We start from the raw sequence: 19,996 nt of genomic DNA on the forward strand, positions 1-19,996 counted from the left end.
TGGGATATTTCCAGTTCTTGGTAAGAACCTCAGTCATCCCTAGGCAGCTCTTTTTGAGAGGGCCCATTCTCAAATGGCCCATTCACTGTACTGTTCTACAGTGACTTTTTCAAAACAGAGACTGTACCCTGAGATAACAAAGTTGGTCCCTGTACAGAGAGAGGAAACAGTTCCCTTGCGTGTCCATTGTGTAGTGCAGAAGTCACAAAGACCAGAAAGAGTGTTTCTAACAAGCCCGCATTGAGTGACTGTGTTGAGCTAGAATCTAAAGCACTGATGTCTGCCTGGAACATCACACTCACGTCTGTATTCATCTTTCAAGTGTTGTGGAAGTCCTGCCGGGAATTGCCTATGGCTGATACTAAGTTAAAGAACGTGTAGGTGGAGGTCATGCTTTACTTCTGAAGAAGAATGAGACCAATGGTTGAATGCATGGCAGTAAGCATTCATAAAAGCAAGTCGTGACTCACTAGTAGGTGGAGAATTGAATGAGTTTCTTCTTAAAGTCAGTTTCCTGAAACTCCAAGCAAGGCAGACATCTGTTTTTATTCTCTACCATTCTTCTTTCACCTGGTATCAGCCCTCCTCCCTCCGCTTACAGATCTGCTTCTACCCTATTCTTTGGGGGTCTGCTAGTCACAACCCTCTCACCCTTGGCTGCTGGGTAAGCATTTGATTCAGGACTAGTCAACTGGCATATGGCTTTAGCATATTATCCAAGGATAAGTATACAACCCAGGTCAGGTCAGGCCAATCAGGGCCTTTCCCTGGGACTTTTCATACTGAGGATGGAAGGGAAATGTGTCTAGAAGGATAGATAGAATCCTCTGGAGTTCCTGGCCATTATGGAAGGGTCTACAAAATGGAAGCTAGTACATAAAAAGCAGCCATTTCATTAGGTCAAAGAAAAAGGGAGAGAGGAGGTTAAAATTTGCACACTGTTTTAGCAGCAGGATCCAGATAACCCTCAGAACAGTTTTATCTCTGAATTCTTTCTTTCTTGTTTTTTACTTAAATTCATTCAAATGGTCTCTTAACACTTTTAAGAAAGGGGTCTTGGAAACCAACAAGTCCAATTTCCTTATTTTACAGATATACAAATGGAAGCACCAGGAGATCAAGAAATCACTGTTATCAGCCAGTTCGTGCCGAAGGCCCAACAAGAACATCTTGCTGTTAAGAACATAAGGGTTAATCTAATAGCACTATCGGAAGTTGAGAATCAATAAATGGATGAATACATAGACTGTTCATAAACTTGTGAAAGAAACCACCAGAACGACTAAAAACAAATAGTTTCAAGTGTTGACCTCTGGAGAGTGAGACTGGAATGAGGCGGAGGGAGGAAGTCTTTTATTTTTGCATTTTATAATCTTCTATGCTGATTGACTCTTTTAAACTATGTGCATATGAAAAATAGAGTGGTTAAAAAGACTCTTAAAACATCAAATTCCAGAAGTTTGTAAGGTAAAGAAGGTCTTGGACAGCAGCAAAGTATCCTGGAGGCCTGAGAAGGGCATCCATTCATCCATTCCCTGTGTTTAATGCTGCCGGGGAGGCCTTTTCCAAAGAATTTCATCAAGAATGACTGTTGCTACTGCTGTCAGTGCCAACAGCATCACCACTATCCAGTGATGAGAACTTACTGTGATAGAGCACTTGCTATGTACCAAACGCCATTTTAAGCACTTTAGCCATATAAGCTCATTTAATTTTTATAAAAATCCTAGGAGAGAGGCCACTTTTATTATCTCCATTTTACAGATGAGGAAATTGAGGCACAAAGATACATAGTAATTGAGGCACGAGACTATGCAGTGGGAAAGAAGAGGAGACGGGATTTAAACTGAAGCGCTCTGGCTCATGACCGTGATGCTACCATGTCTCTAATCAAAGCACCACGACTTATCTAGTTTTTGCCATGTGCAGCGTGACTTCCTCAGACACGGAGGACCTTTCTAATTTGGGTTCCACTCAAGACTATGGCTCTCAGTCTGTTGCTCCTATCCTGTCTCTTTGTTACTGGGATGTGGATACTGCAACGGTGCCCAACACAGCTGTAGAGACAGCCCGGCTATGTCCTGAACACATTCTTGACATGTAATTTTAGGGAGCTGTGTCTCATATGCTAGGCGTAAAAACTTTCATTTACTGGAAAAACTGTAAGAATGTACAAAGCAACCTGAAGGAATTGATTTTGAAACTAAGAAATTAAATTTGCTTCCAGAATTTCTTATTTCAGCTGAAGTACCATCAACTAGCATTCATTATATTGAGAAACTGGTGAATGGTTGGTCTTTACTAACCAAACAACCTGTATTTATAGCTAAATATTGTACATCCAAAACATCTGAACAGGAGGATGAAACCACCTGATAAAGCTGCTTACTTCATATTTTCCAAGTATAATATTAATTCAAATTTCTGAGAAAAATCAAGAGACATATCACATAAAGGCAATAAATACTACCATGGAATTTCGTGGTATGGAAGTTCCTACATACTTCTAGTTCTGTCCTTCACTCTCCTTTCGAACACAATGTTTGTTGTAGAAAAAAATAAACACAAGAAAAATCATGTCCAAAATAATTGGATTTGAATTCTTAAACATAGCTTGGTATGTGTGTGTGTGAATGACGCAGGGTCTTGCTCTGTTGCCCAGGCTGGAGTGAAGTGGCATCTGATCTTGGCTCACTGCAGCCTCCTGGGCTCAAGCGATCCTTCCACCTCAGCCTCCTGAGTAGCTGGAACTACTGGTGTGTGTCACCATACCCAGCTGAATTTTTTTTTTTTTTTTTTTTTTTTTTAAGTAGTGACAGTGTCTTACTGTTTTGCCCAGGCTGGTCTCAAACCCCTGGGCTCAAGCAATCCTCCCACCTTGGCCTCCCCAAGTGTTGGGATTACAGGCGTGAGCCTAAATCACCTTGCTCTTAAGTCACCAATAGCCCTTCTAGCATCTCCTCCATTGGGTTACTTAGTGTTTTCCCTGGTAGACATGATTGTGCCACCAATGATCTGTGTGGCCTTGCCTAAATCATTCTTGGTCTGACTTTCTTCATATCTTTGCAACAGATCTTTGGATTATTTTTAAATAGTCCCCTTTAAATATTTTTAAAATTCGTCCATGTTATAAAATTCACTTTTTAGTCTTTTAAGACTGTATATCTGAATATTACTAATATTACTCATCTGTTATGCTGTTCCATCTCTTTTTTTTTTTTTTGCTGTTCCATCTCTTGAGAGATGTATCTAAATATCTAAATATGCTGCAATCTGGGAACATTATATCACATGCTGATAAACAACTCTATAAAGATGACTTTTCAAATTTCTATTAATGTAGGCCTATAACTGAAGAACTAAACATTTCTGAATAAATAATAATCATGTCACCAATAACATTTTCTACATATTTTGGTCTCGCAATCAATGTGAGGAATGCACAGTTGGATCTGGGTACTCAGGGTAATTTATTTCCTCTTACAGGTCGACCATTGCTAGTTTAAACGCTAATGGCCAAGATACACAAGCCAAGGGTTCCGTGGTGTGAAGGCAGGGCTTGCCTGATCATCAGACTCCCATCCCAACCTCTCATCTGAAGTAGGAGAACGTTTTTGAAAAAGCTCGAAAATGCATTTTGGCAAGCTCAAGAGATGTAGCCTAGCAGCATGAATTAAGAGACTGTGACCGTGGAAAAGAACTCTAAGTTGTAAATGGCTTTGGCCCTTCTTAGCTTTTGACCAGCTGACCTTGACATTCCTTAGAGGCCAAAGGAAGAGATGCAGTGAAGACAGTGCTGCCCAGCCATTTCCCCTCAGCAGGCAGGGCCAGGCTTTCCAGCAGTGGATGAGGTCTATCCAGGGTGCCTTGGGGAGAACTATAATAAATGAGGTTCCCTCCCTGAGAAATGACTACAACCACAAAAATAAATTCTTAGATGAAACAGCTCAATTATCTAATGTAATTACTCTGAAGGAAAAAATGAGGGAAATTTATCATAGCTACATGAAGTTTCCAGTGTGGTTATATATGACTGTGTATAGTCAACAGTTATATCTGGCATTCTATCAAACAGTTTTCTATGATATGGTATCTGTGACTGTTTCCAATACAATAAAAATGCTGCAAAATCTTGAAATGCTTTTCAAAAGAGTACTTTATAGTACAGTATGTACAGCTGTAGCATTGAGCTTCTTTTGCTGTACTTTATTAATCTTTTCCAAAACATGTAAATAATGAAGTCTGTTGCACACCACATCTGGAATTCATGATTGTACTGTAAGATTTATACAGTAGATGGCCCTTCATGTACGGAAGTAGTATGTACACCAGAATGTGCCTTTTCTTTTTAAGATTTCAAACAATAGAAAAAGCCACTAAGTACATATAGTGTTTGTGTGCTGGGGACACAGGGAAGCCCAGCACGTGTGGGTGGAGGGCACCAGATCCTCGTCCAGCTGAGTAACAAGTGCGGCTGGTGCAGAGACACACAGGAGGCCCGGGCCGAGCCCAGAGGAGTAGCTGGGTTTCTTCACTCCCAGCCTCTCAAGTGATGACACCAGGGTGAGAACTTCTTTCACTAAAAGGCTTAATCTTTCAAATAACTGAACCAGAAAGTCATTTCTAACAAGAATACAGATAAACATTACAAAGAAAAAAAGATATATTCAAAATCTGTCAGGTTCTAACAAGGGCCTGAAGAGAGAAGGTGACCAACTGCCTGGAAGTAACAGGCATATATACAAGGATATGACTATAGTGGTATCGGCAGTCATGCATATTTTCAAGTTTAAATATGATGAAATTGCTAAAGAATTACAGTCCTAAGTAAAACTAACACAGAATATACTTAATTACACTTTCTATTCCTAACTTGTCCTTTTAGGCATGATTTTATCTCGACTGTGGCCACCGGTAAAGAAAAGCATATCTCTAATCTCAGAAGCGCAAGCAGTTCATACCAGGAAACCAAGATTAGTAAGTATTTTTGTGGTGAATACATTTTGAATAAGACAAGATTAATGTAACAGTTAAAAGTATAGAAATATAAAAGTTACAAGTTTACTAGTGATTTTTTTCCTTGCTGTGGACATTTGTTGATCTTTAAAATTTATCATGGAAGTAAATAAGTATAGATGTATATCATGGAAGTAAATAAGTAAAGATGTATAGAATTTACAAAAATGTCAAAATGAACCAGAAGACATTAAAGTCATTCATGATATATGTTAACGACCTAATAGATGAAATTCTTGTTTTTTTCCTTTCAGGAGCATCAAGCTATCATCCTTCAAAATTACCACGCAGGATCAGCGGAACCCTGGACACGGACGGACTGGGCCCCGCATCCTTCACTGCTTCCCATGGAGGATTTCCAGGATGGGGGCCCTCTTCGCCATCTCCTCCCTTTGTGGCAAATATGGGTGGGGGATGGAGCTGGGCATGCCCGGATCAGCCCCTCCTCCCTTGCTCTTCTCTCTTTGCATCTTGGTGCAGTGAGAGGGCTTTTTCTTCCTGTTTTTTTTGGAGGGTGTGATCTACGTGGAGCTGTTCAGTGCTGCCTTTGAGTGGGTATTAGCTTGCTTAGCTGAAGAGTGAAGTAGAAGCCAGCTCACAAGGCCCAGCAGTACATCCCCTTTCTCCTCTGAGCTCTCCCCAGTACAAATCTGGTGCTTGCATTTCTTTCTGACTCCTCAGTTTATCTGTCAAATGGTTCCAAACTTGAGTAGGGAGAGAGGATCATCTCCCATCAAATGTATATTATTCATGCATGGTAATGGCCTGAAAGAACCTGAGACACATGGGCTCATGCTGATAGGTGCACCTTCTAAGCAGTAGTCATCTTTTAGCATTTATTGGAAGAGGCTAGCCCCAGCTCTGGTAAAGGGCTGAGCAGCTCACATGTTCTCAGTATCACAGAACGAAAGCATTCAACAGACCCACTCCCCTCCTTTGTGGAAGGCAATCTGAGGAACTTCTGTTGATATTGCAACATGTGTCTGGCGGCAGGATCTCAGTCCTTCCGGAAGGGGTGTGGGAAGACTTCCTCCACCTGGTGTATATGTTCTCCCTAAGCAGATCTGACAAATGCAAATTTATCCATAGCTTTTCATCACTAATGAAGTTTTTGTATCTACATTCCCTCCTGAAGACAGAAAACTTGTCTTTGTAACCCTTTTTATTTCAGCTGATCTACATAATTAGTTCAGATTTACCCTAACAAATGGCTTTTACCATTTTTCATTTCTTACCCTATCACAAGACACTGCCATCAAGTTTAGATTATGAAAATGGCTGAAGGCAAGGGGCCATATGAGAGAGTGCAATCAAAACATGGTCCTTCTTGCCCAAGAGAAGTTGGCGTTTTTGGCTTGGAGAATTAAAGCACAACGACTGTTCCTGAGAATCAGTACAGCAGACATAAGAAAACTTTTTCTTGGCGGGCATAGTGTTGCAGGCCTGTCATGTCAGCACTTTGGGAGGTTGAGGCGGGACGATCACTTGAGCCCACATCTTGAGACCAGCCTAGGCAACATAGTGAAACCTCATCTACGCTAAAAATAAAAGTTAAAAAATTAGCCAGGTGTGGTGGTGCGAAATCTGTAGTCCCAGCTACTCGCTTGAGCCAGGAGAACAAGGCTGCAGTGAGCCACGATTGTGCCACTGCACTCCAGACTGGGTGACAGAACAAGATCCTATCTCAAAATGAAGCAAAATAAAACAACTTTTTCTTTCTAAAATGGAACTAATTATAACTGCAGACATTTCTATACAATATTTCTTTTTAATCTCTTTTGAAATTAAGTCCTATTTTTTAAAGTGGTAAGAATACACATGATTAAATAAAACCAAAAAAAACCCCTCCAAACCCTATTGATTTCCAACCTCAGCTCACAACTGACACCTTATGTGAAAGTTAACTAATATCAGTCTTCAGCAGGCCAGAGATGGTGGCTAATGCCTGTAATTCCAGCACTTTGGGACGCTGAAGGGGGAGGATCACTTGAGCCCAGAAGGTTGAGATCAGCATGGGCAATAAAGTAAGACCCCGTCTCTACAGAAAACTAAAAAATTAGCTGGCATGTTGACGCACGCCAGTAGTCCCAGCTACTCGGGAGGCTGAGATGGAGGATCAACTGAATCCAGGAGTTCATGATTTTGTAGCCACTACACTCTAGCCTGGGGGACAGAGCGAGATCCCATGTCTAAACATAAATAAATAAAAATAAAACCTTCAACATAAATGTGAATCTAAAACTATAAAATTTCAAGAAGAAATCATAGAAGAAAATCTTTGTGACCACAGGTTAAAGATTTCTTAGCTAAGACAACAAAAGGGTGATCTGTAAGAGAAAAAAAGATGGATGAATTGGGACTTCATCAGAATTAAAAACCTCTTCAAAATGCAAAAAATACAAAAAGAACACTGAAAAGTATATTTTCATCTCATACGTTTTCTTCCCAGTCCAATTTCCCACTCCGGCATCAACCAAATATTGTTACCATTTCTCAGGTTCCCTCCTAAGCTACTCCACATATCATCAGCATAGAGATCTATACTGTATGGTGGTTCTAGTGCTTTTTTACCAAGATTTTTTTCAACACAAAACTTCCATACTCACTAGATTTATTCAATGCAGTCCCACACTCTCAATAGCATTCACTGGTCATGCATGTAGCCGAGGCCAAATTCTTTGGAAGTCATTAGTTTTGAAGTTTACTTAAGCAAATATGAAAATAAAACAGATTAAAATTTTAATTTGTTTGCCTTGGTTAAAACAAAAATATTTCCGAAGTTATCAGCTCACTTTGTATGATTTAGGCCATATTTCATATTTTAGCTGTGTCAGCTGTGGTATCCTGAGCAAAAGAAGTCATCTGAGGCCTTACACCAAAATATTTTTTGAAGCACACAGAAACCAGCTTCTTCCATTTCTCTGGGTATTGTGTTTTTAAATAATGAAATTCTCTCTTAAAAATGAGGATCTCTTTAGTCAAGCTGAGGACTGGAAGAAGCATTTTCTTCAGGCTGAGTTTTCTGTTTGTTCGCTTGTTTTTTGAGGCTCTGTCGCCCAGGCTGGAGTGCAGTGGCACGGTCTTGGTTGCTGCAACCTCCACCTCCTGGGTTCAAGCAATTCTTGTGCCTCAGCCTCTCAAGTAGCTGAGATTACAGATGTGTGCCACCCGGCCTGCATAATTTTTGTATTTTAGTAGAGATGCGGTTTCACCATGTTGGCCAGGCTGGTCTCAAACTCCTGACATCAAGTGATCCGCCCACCTCAGCCTCCCAGAGTGTGGGATTACAGGCGTGAGCCACTGTGCCTGGCTCTCAGGCTGAATGAAAATCACATTCCACAGCACAACTCACTTCCCAGAAGAGTCACTCAACTGTCGGAGTGAGCAAGAAGAGTACTCCCACCTCTCTCTTATTATCCTGTTTTATTTATTCACAGCATTTATTACTGAAATGACCATTGATGTATTTCTTTCAGACTTTCTGCCTGAATGCCCAGCCCTCCACCCCAATTCCTGCCTTGGGAATCAGAGGGGTCTTCTGTTCAGCTGTACATGGCTGTGGTTGAGGATCTGGTATCAACAGACCCTTCTCCACTGACTGAACTCCATTTTTGTCACTGGGATTGGCCCTTTTACTGCTATCTGGTTTGTAAATTCAGCAGCCGTTTTCAGATGTGAAAAGGTAAGAGATGAGCATTTGGAGTAATTACCATCAATTCCACAGTACTGGTTCTGAGTGTCAAGGTTTGTGTTGACCTGACTCCACATCCCCCAGACCTGCACTGCCCCACTATGGTAGTCATTAGCTACATGTAGCGATTAAGTGCTTCAACAGTGGTTAGTCAGAACTGAGTGCTGTGTCAAGTAGATAGCAGATTTTAAAAATCCAGTTTAAAGAGAGATTGGAAAATGATCATGACTAATTTTTGTATTTACATGTTAAAATATTATTTTGAATAGATTAGGTTAAATAACGTGTACTATTAAAATTTCCTTTTCCTTTTTAATGTGACTACTAGAAAAATGAAACTGCATATGGGGTCTGCATTGTTATGGTGGTTCACATTCTATTTCTACTGCACAGCGCTCCTTGAGGCCTAGTCAACAAGTTCCCTCACTTCTCACGAGGGTTCGCTGGATGCTCTGCTGAAGAGGAATCATACCACAGAGCCTCAGAATCTGAGGACTTGGTCTCTGAGGCTCAATATTTGGGGTAGTGGTGATGGATTTGTCCATGATAGTGTCAAAAAGTTGTCTCCCAATTTTTACAAGTTTCCTAACTTATTTGCTGACCTCCCATCAAGTAATATTAGAAATGATTCTAAGAGTGCCTTTCTCAAACTGTTCCAGTCTCCTAAGACATTCCACACATGGCCAGCACGTCTGGGGCATGGTTGGTGCTATCCATTGACAGACAAGAGCACTTGTCTCCAGCAGAGCCTCCTCCTTCAGGCGGTCAGAGGAGATTCATTTCCATAGAGATGCTCATCCTATTCAGATAAACTACAAGGCCACGGCTGTTGAGAAGTCAGCCCGCCTGCTGCAGTGAGAATGGGTAACAGTAAGTCATGGGGAGGAAGTGTCCACTCTGAAGACTTAGGTTAAAGGCAGAAGATAGCAGGCTTTCCATGGAAAGGTAATGTTTAAGGAAGAGGTTTGTTTTAATTGATTTTTATTTTACATGTACACATTAACTTCCTAAATCTTACCTTTCACACCAAGAAGCCTAGATCAGTGAGCGTGTTAATATGCTGATGGTGGAGAGCAAAAGTAGATGACCTAAAGTTGTCTAACAAACTAGATATCACTCAATTGGAAACCCAAGTGTGTTTCAGGAGCAGCGACAGGGATGAATTTGACTCTTCTCTCATGGGAAATAGAATGTAAGCCCTGAATCACGTCACAGAGCAAAGCAAAAATGTTGTAATATGTTGACAAGAGGAGGGAATGACCAGTTATAACGCTGAGGTTTTATGTTTAATGCTACAAATTTGATTTTCTCCGGTTAATATGTTTAAATAAAATGCAAAAGTACAAAAATGATAGACTACCGTCTTAAGATGCACAGCCTAATTTTATATGTAGAGTAAGGTGAGGGGATGGGGGTGAATCTAGATTGAACAATGCCAGACAATGGGCAGAACAGGGCTCGTAAACACACATTATCTTTCTAAGAAACTACGGTCACTTGCTGTTGCCTGCTTGTTAAAGCCCAGTCTGGATTTGTTTGTTTTCACTTTTTGTTTTTCTTGTTTTTGAGACAGGGTCTCATTCTGTTGCCCTGGCTGGAATGCGGTGGTGCAATCAGCCTCGACCTCCCAGGCCCAAGTAACTGGGACCACAGGTATGTGCCACCGTGCCCAGCTGATTTTTTTTTACTTTTATAGAGATGGGGTCTCCCTGTGTTGCCCAGGTTGGTCTCCAACTCCTGAGCTCAAGCGATCCTTTGGCGCTGTCCTCCCAAAGTGCTGGGATGGCAGGTGTGGGCACTCTGGAAGTTAATACAATCTTCTGAACCAAGGTATTGTTATTAGCTATCTATCTTTTGACCCAGAAACCAGTATCTAAGAGAAACATGCCAAATTAAAGAGATTACAAGGGATACTTTCTTCACACTCAAAAGGTAACATCTTAATAGTATTTATGCTTGATCAAACTTTATAAAAACAAGATGCCTGGAAAAATATCTTTCAGTCCATTTATGAATATAGAACTTAAAGAAAAAATGCCCCCTGATGTTACTAACTTTGTGTGGCTAAATATAGTTATCAGCCCTCATGTTCATAGCCCATTTTCCCCTGGAATTCAGCTAAGATAAATAAAACAAACGAAGGGAACCTGGCCCCCCTCCATGAACATTACATCATTCTTCCTTATTAGGAAAACTTCTTCAAATCTGAAATTTTGCTCTAAGTAATCAGAGTTTATGTTTCTCAGTGAGTCACAAGGCAGGGGGCTGCTCTCCTCAGAAGAGCTGCTGTGTGGGGAGCAGTGTGTGTTAACTACAGGCTCATTGGAACAGTGACACGGCCAACAGCAGTAACAGTAACACCAGAGAAAGCGTTAAGGTGCATTTAGGAAAGCACATGTAATAGTCTTCCAATTTTTGCTTTCTATGTATTTTTTGATACATGCCTGTGTTATGGTGAACAGAAAGACAAGAAAGCAGAAATTCTTAGTTTCCTCTGTAAGACTGGTTCCGACCAAAGATTTTTGTATCTGATTGATCTTAACAGGGTGATACAGTGGTTAGAAGGCTAAGGCAGACCTGCCGCTGCTCCTGAAACACACTTGGGTTTCCAATTGAGTGATATCTAGTTTGTTAGACAACTTTAGGTCATCTACTTTTGCTCTCAGCCACCAGCATCTTAACACATTCACTGATCTAGGCTTCTTGGTGTGAAAGGTAAGATTTAGGAAGTTAATGTATACACATAAAATAAAAATCAATTAAAACAAACCTCCCTTAAATATTACCTTTCCATGGATTTAAATAGGGTTATTTATCAGTTTGTGAATTCCACCTGGTGTTTTAGCTTTCTTTCATCTTCATCTAAGGACTATTCTCATGAAAAATAAGTAAAAAAAGAGTTGGGGAAGAAAAGTTCTAAATGTCAAGTCCACAACGGTGTTAACGAAGCTAATAACACATCCTAAAACAAATAATTTATAAACAACCCTGAGATGCAAAGGAGTATTAGCATAACGTGCTAATGCAAACGGTGACACCTTCATAGAGAGCGCTGCTTCTGGAGGCGGTACATACCAGTCACTCAGCGTTTTCTCATTTGCCACCGTAACTAGCTAACAAAATCAGAGCAGTCAATCACACTGTTCGTGAAAACATGGAGGCTGAGGAATGGGCGTGAGAGAAGGGTTGTGCAGAGAAGGAAGGAAGGTTCCAACAGTTACAAGTCTATACTTCTATTTCTGAACTTTTCTAACATTTATGTTTTCAAAAGAAAGAAAAACAAATATGCCTTGCGCCTTGTGCTCAGTTAACTGGACTGCGGGATGGTGCTCACAGGCTCCCCCATAAAGGGCCCCTGTGCTGGCAAACTGGGAGAGCATTTCTACTCAAGCAAGGACTCAAAGAACTTCCCAGTTCCAAAGTACACTTCCATCCTCTGGGAGATTTATTTATATACTTCTTAACTGGTTTAGGAATGAAAGGTACTTCTTATGCATGTAAGCTCTGGAGTTAGACTGCCTGTGTTTAAATTTTAGATTCTATTATTTACTGGCTGAGTCTCTTTGATCACTTAATCTTTCTGAACCTGCTTCTTCATCTTTAAAATGGGGGTCATATATTTCTCAAAGGAAGACATCCAAGCAGCTGACAAACATGAAAAAATGCTCAGCATCACGAATCATCAGAGAAATGAAAACCAAAACCATGATGAGATACCATCTCACCCCAGTCAGAATGGCTACTGTCACGTCAAAAAACAACAGCTGCTGGGGAGGCTGCGGAGTAAAGGGAACACTTATACACTGCTGGTGGGAATGTAAATTAGGCCTCTGTGGAAAGCTGTCTGGAAATTTCTCAAAGACCTAAAAATAGAACTACCATTAGACTCAGCAATCCCAGTTTTGGGTATATACCTAAAGGCAAATAAATCATTCTAGCAAAAGCCCCACATACGCACGTACGCTCGCTCATCACAGCACTGTTCACAACAGCGAAGACAGGGAACCAAGCTAGATGCCCATCAGTGGTGGACTGGATAAAGAAAGTGTGCTACATACACACCATGGAATACTACATAGCTATAAAAAAGAACAAAATCATGTCCTTTGTAGCAACATGGATGCAGCTGGAGGCCATTATCCTAAGCAAATTAACACAGGCACAGAAAACCCACAAACATGAAGATGGGCACAGCAGACACTGGGTACTCCAAAAGCAGGGAGGGAAGGAGGCGGGGAGGGGCTGAGAAACTTCCTACTGGGTACTGTGTGCACCACCTGGGGGAGAGGATCAATGGAATCCCAAACATTAACATCATGAATATGCCCTTGAAACAAGCTACACATGTACACACTGACTCGAAAATAAAATGGAGGTCATCACAGCACTTACCTCCCAGACTGTGAAGACAAAACGTGTTAGTACATAGAAAGTGTTTTGAGCGATGTTCGAGCAAGCCTTCGATACATGTGAGCTATCAGTATGCAGGATAGTCACGTAAATAATTTATTGTCCAAATGTGGACCCTTTAATCTGGGACAAAGGCTGAACTATATAGTTCTTAACAACTGGCAAATTGGCTGTCCTGGGGAACAGGGAGCATGCAGCCAACCCATGAATATTAACCAATGTCAAGGTCATACACACTGTACAAACAGACACAAAAATTAACAAAATTTGTGTATCACTGGGTACTAGAGTGTATAAGAGATCCGATGCAATAAGAAAGCCTTAATTAAAAGATCATGAACTACAATTTAAAGCATTTTAAGATAGACCTACCACTTATATGTTAATCACCCATTTTACTGAACTTAGAACACTGCTTTTCAGCATTATCCCAAATATACTGTAAAGTTTAAACTATTTTCACAGTGTTTTCATTTTTCTTCATAGCCCTCTTCCCACAGATACCAGGAAAATGGGAACTAAGGAGGACAGTAACATGAAATAGTAATTTTATCTACCCCAGAGCAAGCTGTGCTCAGCACAGACGGACCCAATCACAGTCCTACAAGTACCTGGGCTGCTCCCCTCCTGACCTGGAACAGTCCCCTGGTACACTGTCATCATGGAAGCAGAGAAAACACATCTGTTAAAAATGAGCTTTAGTGGAAAAAATTCAGCTGGCATTCTCTTTTCCTCTCTGTCGTTCCTTTTTTAATAGCACTCTTATGTAAGGTCGTTACTATATATAGTAGAGCACGGGGAGCTGTGATTGACCTGTACAGAGGCAGTCAGATGTGGGCCTTTCCTACCATTTTCCACCTTTGTGGGCCCAGAGGTAGCTGACCCTGCTAAGCAGCGGGAGCGGAGGCACCTGGAACCCTAGCTGTCTGTGTCCTCAGCACGGCTGCATTGCTATTCTCGCATCAGCCTCCCACCTATAAAACCGGCACAAGGCCTACTTCTGACCTAACTCAGTGGGGATGCCTGTGGAACCTCAGAGAACATCTGGGAAACATTTTTTTGGCTTTGTCAGTAATGCGTGTTTTCCCCTGTATATCCATCCAAGATTTATGCAAGAGCGAGAATCCTAACATTCCAGTCTAAGAAACCTAGACCGTCCTACCATCCCTGACCAGCCTGTCCAAGCAAGATAACTGCTTATTTATTGCCTGTTCTCCCACTCCAAGTCTTTCTCAAGAGCAGAGCTCACATCTATTCTGTTCAACAGTGTGTTATCTTATATACAGCACACAGTCCATGAATGAATGAATGACTCCATGAGTAAACAGAGGCAGTAGTAGCGAACATCGATTGAACACTTACTGTGCGACTCTAGACAATTTATCAGCACCTCTGTTTTCTCATCTGTGAAATGGGGTAACAACAGAACCTACGTAGTACAGCTGTTGCAGGGATCAAGAAAGAACAGTGCTGAGTTGTTATCAAAATCCTCTCTTCCTCTTTAGGCAGTGGCACCATCCCTGAGCGCGTTTCACAAGTCAGAACTGCAGGAGTCAGGCCCGCCTGACCCCCTCCGCCTCGTCTCAACCACCGAGTCCTGCCCTTCCCTCTCCTACATGTCTCCCACACGCAGCTCTCTTCCGTGCAGCCAGCCAGTTTCAAAACCCACACAGAATCCTGTGACTCTCTTGACTTCCCTGTCCCCAATCGCCTGCGCTTGCTCTTAAAATCAACTCCAAATTCTTTCCCCTGGCCCACCAGACCTGGTCAGCCCCTGTAGCCTCCTCTCCTCTCCCTCCCACCCCCATTCTCAGAGTCTCAGCCCATCCTTCGATGTGCAGTTCCTCCTGACTGCCCACCTGTCTGTCTCTCCCATTTAGTCTCCGGATGTCCAATCAAACATCACTTCCTGAGGCTCCTTCCTCAGGCCTCCAGAACACACGAGGTCCTTCAGTTTCCTGCCCGCAGAGGTTGTGGCACATTTTTTCACAGCATTTGCTGCACTAGCACTTCCTACACGCCTTTTATCTGGTCTCTAATAATTCCATGCACCCAGGCCAGGTCATTGAGGGTCTTTGCTAGCTTTGGCAAGATGCAAGCTGGGAGGCAGGATACTGATGGAGGAGCGAGCAGAGGCGGTCTACAGAGCATCGGAGAGCTCCTGTGGACTTCCTCCAGAGAGATCATTGATCATCTGTAAAATAACCTGTATTTCACTTTTAAGGCCAAAATTTCGATGGAAAAAAAATTTCTATACAGACATGGGAAAAGCTGGTAATTATGCTGGCTCAAAGAAAAAGTTACTATGTGAGATGCTCAGGCATGAAATCCTCTCAGATGCTGCTAGCTCACTTCTCATTTTCCTAGCAATAATTAGCTATGTGTGACTTTTCTCCCTTTACATTGCACTGCAGTTTCTGTTTTTCCCACGTGGCTAAAATTACAAAAACTGATTTATTCATCCTAAAAAGTAAATGATATTTTTGTAAGGTTTAACAGGGAATAAACAGATAATGTTACCAAAAGCAACTGAGGCAGGGAAAAAGGCAATTCTAGTGCAAAGTCACTACCCACTGATACCTGTCAAACATAAAATATTCTAAATACAAACATGTAGGTTTCTTGATATCCATACCTAGAAGGTATCAGAGGGAATTAAGAGAAATTATAGCCGATTAACTCATCTAAAAGCCCACAAAGCAGAATAAATCTAATCACCACGGCTTAAGGCAAATACCCCTTGCAAAATAACCAAAAATTCAAGCTTAAAGAGCAACTACACTCTTGTAGGGACTACCAACTTTAGGGGTGCTTCTTTCTTTTTGAGACAGGGTCCCACTGTGTTGCCCAGGCTGCAGTACAGTGGCATGATCACGGCTCACTGCAGCCTTGACTTCCTGGGCTCAAGCAATCCTCCTGCCTCAGCCTCCCAAGTAGCTGGCACTACAGGCGTGAGTTACTGCACCTATTTTTGTAGAGACAGTCTTGCTATGTTGCCCAGGCTGGTGCTTTTTTTTTTTTTCCTTTTCATTCTACCTTCTTACCCAGCCCTCTCAGTGAATTTAACAAATACTGATGAGCTTTTACTACATGCTGGGTGCCAGAAATCTAGTAGCGATCAAAACAGACCCAGCACTTGCCTTCATGAAGCCACATGAAGCCAGCAAGTACTGTGTAGCCTAAAACAGAAGAATGTTTAAGTGCATTAAGCAGGCACTTTGTATTGCTGGGTTTGGTGTCTATTTCTTCGCTATCTAATTTAATACATTGAGCTTTACATCTGTGCAGCCTTGTGTGTCCGTGTCTCTTTGGCGGGCATTTCCAGTCAGGTGGCATGGGGCAAGGGGTGTGATCTGTCTTTACGTCCCTCATTTCTCCAGCCTGTCCAGGTAGCTTCTATGTCTCCGACTCACTCAGGAAGGCAGGAGACTTCCAGACTCACTCACTGGTATCAAGAGCTCAGCTCTGGTGAGGGTGCTGCCAGCAGCAGCAGAGGACCTTGTGTCTTAGACTCCTCTCTTTTTTCTGCCCTCAACAGCAAGGTGTTGCCTCCATTTTCCAGGAAACCTCTGCACATTTCCAGGAGACCTGAAATGTGGTGGCAACTTCCACATTAGATTATTCTGGTAGACAGAGATAGTACTTAGTGTAATGTCACCTATATGCTTATCAAATGGGGGAAGGGAGTCATAATTATTTTAATGTCTAGTATGAATGATTTTTAATAAATTATTAAAGTGCCAAGGTATAAGTCTTTTAATAGAAACAGGTTTCAGCTGGGCATGGTGGCTCACACCTGTAATCCCAGCACTTTGAGAGGCTGAGGCAGGTGGATCACTTGAGATCAGGAGTTCAAGACCAGCCTGGCCAGCACGGTGAAACCCCATCTCTACCAAAAATACAAAAATTACCCGGGCATAGTGGCAGGCGCCTGTAATCCCAGCTACTCAGGAGGCTGCGGCAAGGAGAATTGCTTGAACCCAGGAGGCGGAGGTTGCAGTGAGTTGAGATGGCGCCATTGCACTCCAGCCTGGGTGTCAGGGCCAGACTCTGTCTCAAAAAAACCCAAAACCAAACAAACAAAAAACCAAACAGGTTTGGAATGAATGCAAAAAAATCTACGAGACTGGCTAGTTGTGCTATTAAGTTATCAGTTTTATCCTGCCTCTGTCTTCGATTTTATATATTTAGGTCACTTAATTTATGGGGGTATGGAGGAGAGATATATTCTGGAGATGGAGAAAATAAAAGCAAGCCAGACTGTAGGTCCACAGGCTCCGAGGCAGAGAATCAATGTTGGTGTACCTGACAGGTTAGAGGAGTGGGAAGAAGGACGAGGAGGGAGACGGCAGGAAGCGGGGCTATGCCGCTGGCTGGGAGGGGCACCCCTGGCCCCCTCAGCCTCTCAGTGACACCTGGCCAGATTAACTCCTTCAGCACATTGCTCTTGCCTGCTCACAGAAGGCCAGGGTTCACAGCTAGGGTTCGCAGACACATGCTAAGCAGCCGTAAAAAGTACACGTTTCGTATGATACTCAGCTACTTCTGAGCTAAAACTAAGAGAGCATATTAGAAATGACAGACTTAGAAATTATGTCAGTGACAAAAGGAGACTGACTTTCCCAACAGAATACTGCATCTTTCCAGGCTCTGCAAACAGGTTTGCAATGTGAACAACTGTTATCTTTTAGAGGACTTTTAGAAGGTGTAGGCCCAGACACACCATATTCAAAACAAACCATGTTATAGTCAGGGAAATGTTTCCCTCTTATCTTTTAAATTATTGGTGCGGAGTGGGGCTGAAGGGAGAGCACTCCTTCCTCGCAGGAGCCAGGTTGCAGGAGAAAGGCCTCTCATACAGGAGCCGGAGGGCTGAGGCCTCGCCAGCCGCCCCCACACTTGGGTTCCGGCAGATCACTTCATCTCAGGACCCAGGCAAGTGAAGTTTCCTGGCTATGCGCTCAGACAAAACTTCTCCTGCTTAAAGTCAGATCTTTCATTTCTTAGTATTCTTTGAGTAAGAGAGAGGATTAAAGAAGTTTATTGCTTTTAAAAATTGAGGAAATACACTGAAAAACTGGTTAGGAGTTCATTCACTGTATTTTTTAACACCAAAGATTAGCAAATGCATTCATAAGTATACACAATAAAATGGAGTGAATATAGCCTGGCATTTCTTTTAACGGAGGTAGCTTGGGGATGAGAAGATGGGATGGGGAAGAGCAGCTGGGGACTGGCTCTGAATTCTTTATGAGCTCGTGGATGCAGCCAGCTGCACGTGGCACAAATCTCAAGAGTGCCAGTTAGTTTTTCTCTCCAAGCATCAGTGATTTTTGCTTGAAAAATGGGATTAATAATACCTATAATGAGATATCTTGTAAAGTTTAAGTGAGGTTATAAATGTAAAAGTCTAATATCAAACCTGGCTATCAAGAATTTAAATCTCCTTTCGTTTTCCATCAATAATGATAAAACACAAATACTGAGCATGGTTTTGACTGAAAACCTTCTCAGGGTCTCAAAATCTAGTCGAAAATCCAATTCAGACTTTAAAAAGCAGACATTCAGTTCTCCCCAGATTTGTGAATGAATGCACTGTTACTACAGAAGTTCAGGTGCCAAAATATACACCGTCTCTTCCTTTCTCCTTTTATGTCTGCAGCTAAGTTGGCCAGAGCATTCTAGAGATCACCTTAAAAATGTATCCCTCTTCTCCTACTGAAGTTGACAAAAATCTGATCTGGCTTCTTCGAAAGCAAACAACAAAACATCCCAACACGCAACATAACCCTGAGTCTTTAAAAGAAAGCTGGTGCTTGCACCAGGGGCGTGCAGAGGTCTGGAACCCGTTACAGTCAATTCTCTAAGGGGCAGCTTATCTCTTCCTCTGATGCTATCAGTTTGCCAAGGAAAGTTAAAGACAAAAGTCAACTGCTGCACCCAGTTGGAATGTGACCATGTGCCAGAACTTGAAATACACGAAGACTAATTTATGTCCCGAGGGGAGTGGCTCTCATGGTAAGGATTGAATCGGTATATCCTGCTTGAAGGGAAAAATTCTCACAGCCTGCAGGAAGCGACGTAAAATAACCTCCTCTCATCTTTACTCACTAATTCGTGCTCTTGTGTTGCATTTTAGGGCAGGTTCATTTGTGTCTGCAGCAAACTTCGAAGCTAACCATACTACAAAACTGTACAGAATGAGCATCTTGAAATTATTTCTGAAATGAGAGCTCCAAGTAGCCTTTGAGATTGGTAAACTTTAGAAACAAAGTATACTTATAAAGCGGCATCTTATTACTTTGCACAAGACTGATTTAGGATCATTATTCCATATGATGTACATTTTGCCAATCTAAGCCTTTCCTTTAAACTGTTTAAGGCATAGAATGCTAGTGCATTCTACATTTAAGGTTTGAATTCTACCAGTTTTGGAGCTCAGGACTCAAATTAGCAGAGTTCTAAGCTTGACAATTATCCTCTTTTTGCTTTTAACAGTGACTCGCTTCCTACACTGAGTGTAACTACATTTTCCTCGAATTATTTTTCTCATCAGTGGTGGTGTGAGAAGTCTTTTAGGAAGAAAACACACACATACACACACAGACACACACACACACACACACACACAGAGAGAGAGAGAGAGAGAGAGAGAGAGAGAGAGAAAACCACCAAGTCGATCTGTATCTAAGATGTCCAGTGTATCTGGCATACTCTCTGAGCTGACAGGTAGTGAACAAGGCTCTTGCTAGGCCTGGTTTTCAGTCACTGACAACAAAGATCAGTACCTTCAATCTCTGAATTACACATGTTTATAGCTTTTCTTTTTAGTCTTAGAACTCGTCAAGGACAGGCTCTAAGACAAAGCAAAGCGGCTGG

The 19,996-nt window shown here is 42.0% G+C and overlaps 2 protein-coding genes across 7 annotated transcripts in view; one reads left to right on the top strand and one right to left on the bottom strand.

The window, feature by feature from the left end:
- The window catches only part of CBR4 (carbonyl reductase 4), a 141,322-nt gene extending 133,380 nt beyond the window's left edge, over positions 1–7,942 (top strand). The window contains exons 5-6 of one of the 2 annotated variants that reach the window (XM_012457216.3): positions 4,886–4,977; positions 5,271–7,924. In XM_012457216.3, the coding sequence (XP_012312639.1) occupies positions 4,886–4,977; positions 5,271–5,567 (389 nt within the window). In that variant the 3' untranslated portion in view covers positions 5,568–7,924. Of the gene's footprint in view, positions 1–4,885; positions 4,978–5,270 lie in introns of both variants that reach the window. The other variant, XM_064371022.1, reaches the window with a different exon arrangement.
- PALLD (palladin, cytoskeletal associated protein) overlaps positions 1–19,996 on the bottom strand; it is a 463,427-nt gene that overhangs the window by 57,158 nt on the left and 386,273 nt on the right. The window lies entirely within an intron of this gene.

The sequence above is a fragment of the Aotus nancymaae genome, unplaced genomic scaffold (genome assembly GCF_030222135.1).
Source record: "Aotus nancymaae isolate 86718 unplaced genomic scaffold, 86718_ANA_hifiasm-v0.15.2.pri h1tg000115l, whole genome shotgun sequence".
Lineage (NCBI taxonomy): Eukaryota > Metazoa > Chordata > Mammalia > Primates > Aotidae > Aotus > Aotus nancymaae.